Here is a 15,245-nt window from a genome sequence, read left to right as displayed (position 1 = left end):
CACAAGGGGTGTCCTGTGCTTTCCTACCCAAAATATACAGATAGTCCTTGGATTATGCAATGTTAATGTTCTGTGGCACATTGCATAACTCTACATAATTATGCCTAAAGCAGGTGTTCTGGCGCACCACCAAGGAATTTAAACCAGCTCCCTACAAGGTGGAGAGACATTATCCATGTGTTGGTGATCATTTGATGGTCATGCTTTGGACCTCCAGATAATATAGCATAGTTTTAGGGATAGTAAGGGTTAAGATGCCGCGAAGGACACTATTCATGATTGTGCGCTTAGTTTCTCATTTCCTGTTAATGAATATTTACCTGTTAAATACAGCCAAACAGTTTTTTGAGGTCTAAACTCAATTTTTATTAAATACTGTTAGTATTACTACATACCTGTCCCTCCTGAGAATTTCTAAAGCAGCTTAAACCCTAAGGAGAAATTTGTTGCTAGGTCCTATGAGTATGTGTATCTTCATTTTGTAACCTCATCATTCTGGTATTTGCATGGCTATGGTATCCTTGGCTTTTAATAACTTTGGCAAATTCTGTCAAGTGCCAATGACCTGGTTATGACAACTTGACTTGACTTCCATGGTGCCTGCACCACCAACCTGACCACACTACCATGGCATAGGTATTTTAAATTCTTGTAACAGGCACAGCTGATAAATATATATTGGTCGGATTTTGTGGCATTATATTCATTTTCTGAAGTGATATGATTTATACATTCAATGTATGAGGCTCATGAAATATATCTTTTTTTGTCTATTTCTAGTGTTAGAGTTCATCAGAAACAGGGAAGCTCACATGTTATTTTTCAAAACATGAGAAAATTGCTATGTTTAGCATAAGTGATGTTTTTTTTCCATAATCTGGTCCTTAGCAGATCTGAGATGTATTTAGGGAATATATAGTATTTTTATCTACTTTTTTTATTTTATTCAGGAAAAAGCTTTTTATTTTTTATCATGTTTTTATGAAAGGTTAAATATTATAACTTAGTATTTCATTCTTAAATCAATCATGTGTCATATTATTGTTTGAAGCTGTGTTTTCTGACTGATTGATTTACTGAATGAATAGCTGTTGTGAATAGACTTAAGAGCAGGAAATTAAATGATAGATGTAAAACTGGATTAGACACAGCCTCCTTCCAACCTGCTAGCTTATATATACCTCCATTGATTTTTTTAATTAGTAGCTAAAAGCTAAAGAAAAGCACTTCTAGTTTTTTTTATTAGACATCCAAGCAAGCTCTGTAAACTATATGAAATGACATTTAAAACGATTACAAGACATAAACAGAAATGGTAAATTAGAACAAAAATTTACCAGAATCCTTATAGTTCCCCTTTAAATGGGATTTCCCTTAAGTAATATAATAATTTGCTGGTATCACTTCTGTAGGAAAACACACATCAATTTACAGGTCATGGATTATGCACTTTCCAAGTGACACCAGGCTTGGTGACTAATATGATTTCAGCATTATAATAATACCTATATCCTGTTTATTGAATCAAATGTTATCATTACATGTCAGATGCCACTATTTAATTAGATGATTTAATTATATAGTGACAGTGGTATATATTACTAAAACAAATGAGACTGATTTACTGGAAATGACCAGTAACATATCCATCATATATCAGATAGATAGATAGATAGATAGATAGATAGATAGATAGATAGATAGATAGATAGATGGATAGATAATACTGGCACAAAGGTTCAGAGGTTTCTAAAAAGTAAATTATCTATTGTTTAACTCTTAACCTCAAACATTTCCTCAAACTTCCGATGGGTTCGCAAAATTTTGGCGAACGGATTTCGAGGACCCATCGGAAGATCGAGGAAATCATTACAGGAGGAGTACCGCGGCTGCATTCATTCAGAACCCTCCTGTGCGCAATCCCCAGGCACTAGAGGATAAATGGGGGCCTGCCCTGCCAATAAAAAAATCAAAATAGAAGATGAAGTCCCCAGTAGGGATGAGCGAGAATGCCTTTGACATTTTCGCAAAAATTTCCTCAAACGATGGATTTCCTTCCTCCGATGGATCCGCAAAATTTTGGTGGGCTGATTTTGCAGACTTAAGAGCAGTAAATAAATGATTTACTGGCTTGCCCTCATTTAACCCCTAGTGCCCTGGGATCGTGCACAGGAGGATTCCCACAGCTGCATTTATGAATGCAGCCGCGGTACTCCTCCTGTCAGTGTGAGTCCCGCAGCTCTGCTAATCAATTAATTTTATTCAGTCCCCAGCATTCCAAAGTACAGGATTCTAGCTTTATTGTGAAAGCACTGCCACAACAGTGCACAACACAACAATGTTTCAGGGCCACGCAGGGTCTCTTCCCCAAGACAACATAGTGCTAATAGTCCACTAAAAATTAAACCATTAAGAACCTTGTGAATTACTCTATTTTCAACAATAAAGATCCAGATGTAGCACCTTAAGGTAAAATAATGTGTAGATAATGTGACCATCGTATATATGACTGGATCCTCCATCCTGGCCATCCTATGACAGGTATTCATTAGCCACAGATGTGATTAATGCTGTGTTATCAGGCTCCTCTGCCACACTAATTTACCTTTGCATGGACAACTAAATATTTGCATTTTCTTAAATAAATAAAAGCTACAAACTAAAATAAGATTAAATAGGTTAGTGAATACCACACATAACCTAAAAAAATCTAAATTCATCCTGAAATTCCCAATTCTTTTTAGGGAATTTAGACATAAGAACAAAACAATTGTATTTTCTAGAAAAACATTAAAAAAAACTTTTTTAGGGAAGCTGAGCTATCTCGTACTTCCCCACTTAAGCAACTCCCAGTCAGATGAGCAGGAGGTGGAAAGTTACAAATCTGTTTAATTCTGATTTAAATGAAGTCAGCAATAGTTTCCACACTTCTAAAAGCCTTCATTGACATAGGTTAAAAGACAGGGGCAGAATAAAAGACAAGGGTCCTCCCTTATGAAAAAGTTGAATATTTAATCTGGGACAACCCAGAACTTCTCAGACACACAAAGCATGACCTTCAGTTCTGCTATAACAGCCAATAGCTTTCATTGTTGGGTCATGGCAAACTGTGTAAATGAGATGTCAAATAATCTATTAATTCACATTTTCCTTCTTCCCTACAAGTCTGCACATTTTCCTGATGGGCTGCTGTAGAGGCAAAAAACTTCTGGTGGTATATTTATCAGGGGTGGGTTTATCAATTACCATGCTTTCCAACAAGAATCACAAAAGCCTTTTCATGCTACACTCATAAATAATATTAAAAAAAAGCCCAAAATGTTTTTTTATTTATGAACACTGGTGCAAAAAATGGAGCTGATATCAGCAAATAAATAGAATTATAAAGTTCTTTCAGTTCATTATTTGCAACTTGCTGCTTTATCCAGGGTACAAGCTGTCTCCCTGGCTGGCCGTTAGGATCTTGATATCGGTAAAACTGTGTTCAACCGGTGAAGTGACCTCCACTTACAGATCAAAGTATACTCACATGCATAGAAGATGCCTTCCCTTACCTGATTACAATGAAGAAAGGATACATTTTAGAGAAGTTTTGTTAGAAGATTTAAAAGAATGAGAAAGACGTCCTTTACTTATAAGTTGATTGGTCATTTTGTAGTTTTTTATATAGGAAAACATTATTCAGCCATCATAATAGTGTTATTGACAGATATTTGGCTCAGAACAATGCATTCACTGTTTTTCTTACAGTCACGCCTTATTTCTTAGTAAAGAACACGTTTTTAATCTTTCACAATAGGTGAACAACAAGGATGATTTATTCTTTGGCACAGAATTTAATACAAGCCTCATCAGCAATGTCTTTAAAATGTTGATTTTGTCTTAGGCACACACATATGTGCAGCTTGCCAAGAATTAATAGTCCAACTGTATATGTTGAAACAACAAACTTTATTAAGTTTTATGGTACCTTAGTAACATTAAAAAACATTACAAATAGTCTGTTGTATACAGTATTCAGTATATTTGGCATATTTTAGGATGTAAACCCCAACATACAGTTTGTGAAGTCTTGGTCTATCATTAACAATGATGTTGTTGCTTGCGGTGGGCTCCCTAAAATTGGCAGGACATTCCTGGAAAAATGAATAAAGGAAGGCCACTTGGAATGGGGGAGGTTTATTTTATTGCAAGAGGGACATTCTATGCCTCTCCTACAATAAAATAATCTAACTTGCCTGTTTCCAATGTTTTGTTGAATGGACCTTGACCTGTGCATGCACAGCTGAGGTCCCGCATAACACATGCGCAGGTGTGGGGGTTACATCTTTCTGGCTTGGCCAATCAGGATAGCTGAAGACCTAAACCTGGAAAAAGATGGGTTTAAGATGTCAATTCCAGCGATGGAAGGAGAAGTGAGTTTAGTTTTATATTTTGATTTTTGTTGGTTGATGTAATTGATTTTTATACCACCACAATAACTGTGCAGGTCTATAGGTGGCAACATCCAAAAGGAGCTTCTGTAGTTTTTGCAGGGTTGAAGAGGATCTACGGCGTGATTTCCCATATACACAGAGTAGTCACCTGTTAATATGCACCACGGAAAACACCAATTTTACAATTCTCCTGGGTCTGTTTTTATGCATATTGTGAAATATTGTGTTTATTGCAAATCCTACATTACTAAAGAATTTTTCCAGTGCCTCCAGGTGCATCGGATAGTAGGGAAACTTAAACCAAAATCTGTCCACACCACCAGATAAAAACCAAAATATTAGCAATGCATTGAAAAATATATACAAAAGAAGCACAAACACAAAATGTAATTTAATAATTAAACTATTAAGTAATTGAACTATTAATTACACCCTTAAAAACAACTATTAAGTAATTAAACTATTAATTACACCCATAAAAACAACCCTAATACAGATTAGGGATGAGCAAGCTAATTTTTTAATTTCGATCTCGCAGCAAATCGGGCCTTTCTCGCTTACAGAACATGTAAATGAGAACGGTCTTGTGATTCGCGACGAGGTCGTGTTCTCACCGAACTCAGATGAACTCTCAATGGAGAAACTCCATTGAGAGTTCATCTGGAGTCACAGCTGATTGGAAGCACTCGCGTTCCTCCAATCAGCTGTACTTATCAACCCAGGGAGTGTGGGAACCTGCACCCTGGATTTCAATGGAATTCGCGAAATCGGTTCGCCAAAATTTCGCCCACCCATCCGAAAATCGGGGAAATTTCCGAGGGATTGTGAGAAGCATTCTCGCTCATACCTAATACAGATTAAAACATTTATTATAATAGAGAATTCCCCCATAAAATTTAAGGCTCCATCTCAAATGTGCCACATATTATACAGCTAAGAGTTGTGATGTCCTGAAGATACCAACAAAGCAGGATGACTTGGGTAAAAATATAAAAAAATAATGTGTTTTGCAAATAAAAACTGGGTAATTAAAATATATAATTTTACTAGGTCAGTTTAAGATCCTGCAAATACTAAAACTGTCAAAGGCAAGTCTGGGACAGACAGACAGGTTCGAATTTACGTACTACGGCTATGTACACACTTTCGAATTTTGTCATTGGAAATGATCTTTCATGATCGTTTCCAAGGACAAAAGACCAAAAGATGAATGAACGAGCACTGTACACACAGCGCCATTTTGCTCTATAGAAAGAGGGGAGAATGAGTGAGCAGCATCCTGCTGTGCTCTCCTCCCTTCACTTTCATTGTGGTCGTTCATCTTCTGTCGTTCATGGATCTGCACCTTGGAGCAGATAACTGTGTGAAGTGAAGACAAGTATTAGGGTAATAGGGAGGATTACAGGGAAACCTGGTGAAAGATGTTTTAGGATAGGGTATTGTTAGGATATTATTAGGGTAGGATTAGTTCTGCACCAAAAACTTCTAAGGCGGTGTGATATAAGACAAGAAGCAGGAATAGTACTGGCCATGGAGCTGGATATTGTACCAATGTGTGCATGAATCACATATGTACAACATAGGTTTACATAGTTAAAAGCCTGACTGTATTTTTCTTTAACATATCTGAAGATGCTGGTAATGTGTAACTAGGTGTATCATGAGAATCATGCAATTTTGAGTTTTTATAAAAGGGTATGGTTGCTTATATCACTTATTTTATGTAGAATCATGCAAAACAATGAATTTTACAGGTGCCCTACTTTATTATTTTATTACTACATCTCCATCAGTAGAATGTACCTGTATTATTATATGTTGTGTAACCTGCTGTTTTTTTCCCTCTATTGATTATATAATTTAAGGGCCTTTATTCGGTGTTGGTTTTATAAAGCAGAAGGTGCCAGCTGGGTGGAATCCAGGGTTAGGGAAGAAGGAGATTTCTTTCACTGCATGTTTAGACACTAGCTGCCTGTGTGCCAATCTAGAGTCATTCCAGGTAAACACAACATGCTGCAGCACAAACACATATGCTGAAAGTCAATTAAATGTTACAAGAATTAAATGTAACAAATGATAAAACATAAAAATATGGAAAAACAATATAAAATTATAATGTTAAATTGTTGCAGTTTTTGCTTCATACATTTGACAGTTAAACAGATTTAGGATTGATTTGAACTAATCAACCAATCATGGGAAGCAACAAAGAGAGCAAGGAAATAATCAAAATCTACAGAACCAGTCTTAATAAGCTTAAAACAGGCTGATGTTTTTCATAATGATTAAGCATATAAAGTCAGTGGCAATAGCAGAAAAACAAATGATAACTGAAAATAAAATTGTAAACTAGTAAACAAAATAGGAAATGTGAACCCAACAATACGATATCTATGATTAGGAAACATATAGTCATAGAAGGCATTCTTTGTACAAATAGGCAACTTGTGTTCATGGAGATGTAACAGAACCTTGTTCACCCCAGTCCCTGGTGACAATACAACAACCAGGGTGTACAACAACAAGGTGTATATTTTGTATATTGATAAAGCAGTGGTGGAATGGGCATAGACAGAGTATGTTCAGATACTTTGAATATTAACTGTTTTCCAACTAATAAAATGGAAAAAAGAAGCACTCCACTATTTTGCAAATAAAGGTTTGAGTTGGAGTTTTGTGTAATGGGTATTGTACACTTGTCCCAGCTACATTCAGAAAGACAGCTGCAAATCAAATCACACTGCAAATCACATGAGGCAAAGGAACTATACAGGTGAGGTGGTGGTAATGTAGGGCCAGCTGACAGCTGTATTTCTAGCCAAAACAGCAGAGAGGTAAGTGTGAGTTATCTACTACACCCCATTACGTCAACTAGGCCTTTCTTTAGGTAATTAGAAACCATTGAAAAGTATTTGCTCAGACTTTAGTGCCTATGCGCTGCTGAGCACAAAATATAATAAAAATTATTATATTTACGAAATAATTATTACAAAAATAAGATTTTTTTTAATGAAAGCAATGTAAGTATTTGGGAGCAAGGAGCATGCTCATGGCAGAAGAGAGCATTAATGTGCTACTTCTTATTTTAATGTCTAATTAAAAGGAAGGGAGGAAGTTTAAAAATAAAACTGTAGAAGAGAAAGATCAGTTCCCCTGTACTGCCAATCAGGACTGTGCTGTGGGGTGAGCTGTGTAAATGGGGTGAATAAAAATGTAAATCCTCTTAATTCGGAGGTGCTCTTGCACATGCATGCGGGCTGCCCTACATGTGTTATCAATACTACATCTGTTTTTCAAATGCAAAATATTAAAAAGCAAATATTACAATGGATCAGATTTATTAAAGCTCTTCGGGACCGGAGAAGATAGACTGTCATGGGGAAAACTGTTTAATCCTGTAAATCATTTGCTATTAGTTTGCAAATGTTTTCAATCCTAGACCAGATCCATTTCAGGTTTGCTGGATCACCCAGATTCCCTCACAGTAGTTTCTCCTCTCCAGTCTTGGAGAGCTTTAAAAAAAATCAGGCCTAATGGGTGTACAATACAATTAGTACATTTCACAACGTGAATAAGGACCAGAAAAATAACTTTGCTGGTATGGCTTTAGATTTGTTTTAAAGGCCTGTATTCAATGGATGAGCAAGATATGGCATCCTAGGCAGGTGGTTTTATAGATGGTAGGGAAAAAGTATATCCTATCCATACTAGTCATTCAGTCATGATTGTAGAGAACCTTTAAAACTGGATTTTTCCACTGTGCTTTATGTCCATCTGTCTGTTTTATATTTTTATTATAGAAGCTTGTGAGAACTTTGGATGACCCTCATGTGAGAGAACAAAAACTTAATAAGATCTGGTATTTCCAGTTTGTAAAACATTCAATCATGCCCAGCCATAACAAAACTGTGCTGGTACATGCCATTAATAACACATCATTTACCTGCTCAGAAAATTCATAATAAGCAGAAAAATATTAATGCAATAATGGGAAAATGAGGATATGCAGATGTGAGGTTGTGGGAATATGAAGCAATTCTTGTTTTCCACTGACAGTCTGTAGGACAGAATTTATGGGAAGCATGTTCCCTATTTATTTGAAAGTTGAATTGAATGTTGAGTATTTATTTTTAGTATATTGTTTGGTTTTTTTGCATTTGTTCCACTAACATTTTTGAAAGTAACAGGATTGTGTGTATGAGCAAGGCATTTGCCAAAGTTACATGCATCTCTCATTGGCTTCTTACTCTGCTAAGGATTCTTGCTGTTCACTATTCTGCCCATTTGGTATTATATATAAATCTTTGTTATGATTAATTTTTCCATTTGTATGTTGTATTGTACATAAAATGCCAAGTCTGCCTTTGTTAAGTTTTTATGATTGCAAAATTGGTCCTAAAGAGGCCCTTGGATGGTCATTTATCCCAAGGGCATGCACCAAAACTTTTAGCATTTATAAATCTTCACATGAACCTCCAGAGATCACATGTACACTGGGCTTTTATTATAACAGAGTCTGTAATAGTTTGCTGTAGTGCAGAAGTGCTGACTGTGAACGTACTGACTAAAGCTGCATTGGGTGCTGCAGCATTTTCATTGTCATCTAAATTCTTTTATTAAATAACCAGTTCTGTGTATACTCTGTCTGTATAGTCACCCCCCAGCTGTCTATGATTTGGAGCAATTGTCCTTTTTTTAAAACCAAATCCATCTATCCTGGTTTCCCATGAGGATTTACCTCCTTTGGTTAAAAATATACATTTCAATAAAATTGTATTATGTTTCTATCAGAAGCGTTTACTGCACCTAACCTTTTATCCAACCTCTACATTGTTCAATCTACTCTTTTAAAAGTCCAAATTCAAAAAATGGCTTTTTGTGATATACATAACTGGAGGTGTAACAAGCGAAGTTTCCTTTGCTTACACATTTTGTACTGTACGTTGTTTTATTTTCTCATCTCAGAAAGTGGAGTGATGTGTCTTTATAGTTTTATTAAAGTATTTGGTTTCCAAATTTTGGGAAAGACCATATCAGCACATGTACTGCAGACTTAGGAAATTAGTACTAAATAAATGGTGTCTTTTGAAATAAATGCTATATCTGCCTTCACTAAGTTATTGTGGCCTATCCCCCCACCTTATGAGATCTTCGATATCCTAATATGTCCCATATAACATAACTATCTTGTCAAACTATTTTTTTGATATAATGACTTGTATTCGTATTATATTTTTTCCAGGTGTTTCATTCCAAATATCTATGCAGCTCTTTTTACTGCAGCACTTGTACCATTGATTTGTCTTGTGGTAGTGCTCGTAGTTTTCATTCATGCATATCAAGTCACCCAACAATGGAAAGCATATGATGATGTGTTCAGGGGAAGGCCCAATGCTACAGGTACAGTATTGTGAGAATAAACGTGCTCATTTTTGTCCTTCATAATAATATAGTAAACAAGATAAATTATTTGTTCTCATTTAATGTATTTGTTTTAAAAGCCAAATACAAAGTACACATTACAAACCATAAGAATGCATTATATTAGTGTTCCTGTACTAAGGCACATAGATTGTTCTTTTAGAACTCAGAACAACATCAGCTTGTTTGTAAAAGGTAGAAAGGAAATAAATAACTGTTAGTGAACATTGGAGGAGGGGAAGGAGTAAGATGGGGGGTAGTAAGGATAAGTTGAATAGGTTACATTTAGGGTTGCTTTGATGTTTCTCCAAATATAGAGGGATGGGAGTTTTGGAATTCACAAACATTTTTATAAGACCCATAAGATGTTTCAGTAGTCAAATCATGTTGACTTAAGAGCAGACACACTTTCATTCATAATGACCTAGGTATTTCACGTCTGTCTAAATTGTTCAAAGTCAACCCATACCCACCCAACTTTGATTTTCTTTGATGCTGCCATAGGTAGCTAACAGTTTACCATAAAACTGACCAGTTTAGCATTTACTTTTGGAATAGAATATTTGCACAACTATCCTGATTTAAAATCTAATATCACCTCATCCTGCTACATACAGCTTTTTATTGGCAAGTGTGTAGCGGGATATGGGAGGGGTGGGGACTGGCTCTCAACCAAAACTGGTGACCACCAGTATTCGTATACCATTGCACCATGGGATGATCAGTAAGGTGCTTGGTATGAAATCTAGCCTGACATAAAGACACATGAAGGTACCTGCTATTCTATATAATTGATACTACTCTATACTCTTCAGGTAGTGCTTAATAGTTACTGGGGTCAGATCACTGAAATATTTATTTATTTATTTTATTTAATAATTATAGCTATATTTTGTTGCTTATTGCATATTCAAAGCAGAAATGGCAGCTCTTGACTAATATTTTCTGAATTAAAAATACAACACTTTACACAAATGCTCTGTTAAGGCTATGTTGTCTAAGCATTACCCATAAAGTACATCACCTGCAAGATTTAATAAATACAGTATATAGCTGAGGTATACAAGGAAGAGTCTTGGTACTGTTTATTTTTATTATACAATCTTATCATTTATGTCTGGCTTAATATGATCAGCATTACTTTTCTAAGCAATAGATGCTTTAGTTTGTTGACTACATTCTTAAATGTCCAGCCCACACTTGCTGAGGATTATTGCTGAGTTGCTAAGCTCTTCCTGATCAGAAATATTTAAAGAATGGAAGACAGACAGCTGAACAGTCTAATAATAACATGTTCATATTCAGCTCACAGAACTGAAATTTACTATTTACTTGCAGTCTGTTTAAAAAGTATAGAAAAAACCTTGCTATGAATGTCATGTTTATCATTCTTTTACATTTCTACAAGCTGGTTGTTTGCTTATCTTGCCACATTCTTTATAGCTCAGAAATAAGTTTTCACACTTGGTAAATTATTTTATAGTATCGGGTTCATACACACAAATGTTTCATAAGAGCACAGTTATTGGTCAAAGATGCATGTTTAGCAACCGTGGAGATTGCTCCTAGGGATGGTGAGGGCTAAGACAGGTTCAGAGCCACACTCACTCAAACACTCAAGCACCACGGCTCTAGTTCTTAAGGAACCAGCCTCTTCAGGTTTCACAGCTGGTGGCAGTGAGTGCTATTTGTACCACTCACTGCAACCCCTATTCAATCCCTATACAGCTGCCAGTGGGAGATGCTGCTATGTAGCATCTACCGAAAGATAGTGCTTCCTAAGATGAGGAAGCGCCAAACGCGCTACAGCTTGATAACACAGCTTTACTAATGCTTGATTCTTGAAATCTGTTAGCCAGGAAAATTTGCACAGGTCAAACGAGTATGAATAATCCAACTGGATTCAAATTGTTGTATCAATGCCTCATTTATAGATGCTGGCTAATATCAGCAGGGTTGGTGGGTCTTGCTTACATACACTATAGAAATTTCCAATGTACTGTGAACTGATAACTAGTGTTTGAACTTGACACTATGGGCCTGATTTATTAAACTCTCCAAGGCTGGAGAGAATACACTTTCATCAGTGAAGCTGGGTGATCCAGCAAATCTGGAATGAATCTGGTCCACAATTGAAAACATTTGCAAACAAACAGCAAATTACTTTTAGAAAATGCATTCCAGATTTGCTGGATCACCCAGCTTCACTGATGAAAGTGTATCCTCTCCAGCCTTGGAGAGCTTTAATAAATCAGGGCCTATGACTATATAATGGCGTATGGATTATACCCATTGATACCATGCTAGTAAGCTTTAGTGCTATAAAGATTCAACCACTCATGTCTCTAGGTATGGTGTCTTTATTTCTTAAAACATTTACAAGGAGATAGCAAAAAAAAAAAAAAAAAACTAAACATAAAGATGGCTTTTTTTGTGCAGGCAAAGCTGTATCTCTCTTACTAATCAAGAATTACACACATTCTTAACAGAGCATTTATGAAAGAACCAATAATAATGATCTTATAATTACATATCCTTATCCCATGAACATTTTTAGAAAAATCTGGCTTGTAATGTTCATTAATAAGATCTGTAGCTCATTATCATCTGTGTTGCTGGATCAGTATGTATGGTATGAATGGAATTGTACAGTACAACAAATTTGCATATGTAATATTCCTAGAATATTTTACATTTTTAATATATTTGTGAATTTTGTGTTACAAGACTAGTAAATGTGTGTTCTTATTTTGCAGAGATACCCCTGATCTTGTACTTGTTTGCTCTTATATCAGTAACCTGGCTTTGGGGTGGGTTACATGTGGCCTACAGACACCTTTGGATGCTGGTTCTCTTCATCATTTTCAACAGCCTTCAGGTAAGAATTCAATCAAAGAAATTATTAATTGTGGTGTAATTATAGTAGTCTCCCTGTGGCTGACCCTTGAGAATACAAAAAGTAATAAGTAAATTTTTAACATACCACATTTCCAAATCCAGTACTACATTCTATTGACAATACCACTGCCAAGTCTGTAATTACCATAGGACTCTCATAGGGTGATTGGAACAATAAATAAATGAGCAGCTTATGCACAGACATGATACTTATGAGATATGGAGTCTTTATATCTAGGGCAGGGCACACTGTGATACATATACAAGTACTTACCTCTGCGATGGGCATTAGAGCTGAACTCAACTGCTTTTAGTTCTTCCTTCTGCTGCCCCCTACGTCACTACAGCACTCTATACTGATTTAGGTGCTGGTGGAAGGAGCCACAGCATGCAGAGGGTGATGCGGTTATGGAACACTTCCAGAAATGTTGATTTCTGATATTTAAACCAAAGACTGTATTATGAAAACAGCACAGTTTTAACTTGCCTACTGAGAAGTAAGTATTAGGTATCTCCCACTGCAATTTGCAAACTTGGCATTAATTTGGAATTCAGTAGAAAGGGCTACACGAAGGAAGAATATGACTTTATTTGCTGAGATAGAGAGCTTTAAAAACACTGCTGTCAGAGCATTACATGAATATTTGTGGTTCCTGCTCATTACATAAATGCAAGCCAAAGTCAAGACTGCTGGAATGTGTCATTTCAAGGCTTCCTATATTCCTAGGATATTCAGACAAGGAGATCTTTGTCAAAATTCCTGACTCTGTACCATTTTATCAATGATATTTGGGTGTTTCCACTCACCTTCAAATGCTCAATCATCTTCTATTCCATTCTGCATTATGTAAAATTAATAATGAAAGGGAGAGGAAATCCTTCAAACTTGCTACAACAGGAGTGCAGATCAAAGTACAAACATCTCATTATTAGAGCCCTCTAGAGATATAAAAAGTGTATATATCAGTTTTAGGCAGCCTGAACCCTTAACATATCACAACTTATTTCTTGTAGTTCTATTTCTTAAAGTCCTGTAAAAATTATACACAAAAAAGGAGTTTTTAAATAGGGTGAAAGAAGAACCAGTGTAAAACATTTTCAAATTGATATGTTATTTTTTCAAATACATATTAGAACATCTTAAGGCTAATGGAAAGATTATTACTAACCTATAACTGCCTTTTATGGAACCCTTACCCCTGCTGTTGACCTTTAATGCATCCTAGTAATAGAGAATACAGCAGAATTAGGAAGTATGGGGACATAGCTATTCCCCCTCTGACATCTCACAGTTTAAGTTAATATAAAATTCCAGATAAATTACGAGGGGGTGCTGAGAAGTTCCTCTCTTTGCCCCCTTCCAGATGAAATAGAAAAATGAGTGTGGGGGCATATGACAGCCTAATATCTTAGTATGTAACTGTGCTAATATCAGGTCTTTGCAATTCTTAAAACTGTTTTTTTCTTTTAGTGAGAAGCTGTGATGGCAGAGGCACAAACAAGTTTCACATCGTTGGAGTTATGGGCCGTCATGAAATTTTTGTTTCTCCAAGGAAAGTCAGCAAAGGAGATGTCACAAACACTGTGGGGGAAGTGTCCTTCCTACAGCACTGTCAAAAAAAACCTAATGACGGCCCATAACTCCAACGATGTGAAACTTGCTTGTGCCTCTGCCATCACAGCTTCTCACTAAAAGAAAAAAACAGTTTTAAGAATTGCAAAGACCTGATATTAGCACAGTTACATACCAAGATATTAGGCTGTCATATGCCACCCACTCTCATTTTTCTTTTTCACCTAGAAGGGGCAAAGCCAGGAACTTCACAGCACCTCCTGGTGTTTGTTCCCAGTACACAGACCCTATAAAAAACCTGTGTCCTGCAAATAAAAAGTACATCTATCTACTCGATTTATCTTAACTAAACGGTACGGTATGTACAAACCAGTCTCTGTATTTTACCAAGCATTGTAAAACAGTTAGTTTACTCTGTAATAAAATAAATAGCGTCTTGCAGCCTGGTAGATAATGCTTAATAAAGTACATAGGAGTGTAGAGTGTTCTAATTACAGACAATATATTTACAGTTCCTGTACTTTGTTGTAAGGAAAGTACTTGCTTTCCCGTAAGTTTCTTTCTTTTATTACATGAGCTGTCTCACTGCACCATATCCAAATTTAGCCTTCAGCTGTATTTGTCCAGTAATCTTTTACCTATGTCCTTACAAAGGATTATAATATACCCTTTGGAAAGTACCTATGAAATAATCACACCCTTAACATTATCACAGCCTACAGTTAAATCTTGTTTGGGGATTCACTGGCTTAGCTGTCACTGAATGATATTTATTGGTTATTCTAAATACAGAGCACATTTTTTTCTGCATAGTCAACATTTCTGATATATATATCTATATATATTTATATATATATATATATATATAGATACTGATGATGGAGTTACAGAAAAACACATTTTAGTGAAATTGGTGT

At 35.9% G+C, this 15,245-nt stretch overlaps 1 protein-coding gene across 1 annotated transcript in view; it reads left to right on the top strand.

Annotated features, from left to right (window-relative positions):
- ADGRV1 (adhesion G protein-coupled receptor V1) overlaps positions 1-15,245 on the top strand; it is a 214,350-nt gene that overhangs the window by 186,599 nt on the left and 12,506 nt on the right. Inside the window, exons 62-63 of the mRNA XM_072413958.1 lie at positions 9,679-9,836; positions 12,614-12,735. Coding sequence (XP_072270059.1) covers positions 9,679-9,836; positions 12,614-12,735 — 280 coding nt within the window. The remainder of the gene's footprint in view (positions 1-9,678; positions 9,837-12,613; positions 12,736-15,245) is intronic.

The sequence above is a fragment of the Pyxicephalus adspersus genome, chromosome 6 (assembly GCF_032062135.1).
Source record: "Pyxicephalus adspersus chromosome 6, UCB_Pads_2.0, whole genome shotgun sequence".
In the NCBI taxonomy this organism is placed as follows: Eukaryota; Metazoa; Chordata; class Amphibia; order Anura; family Pyxicephalidae; genus Pyxicephalus; species Pyxicephalus adspersus.
This window is presented reverse-complemented; position numbering and strand designations above follow the sequence as displayed.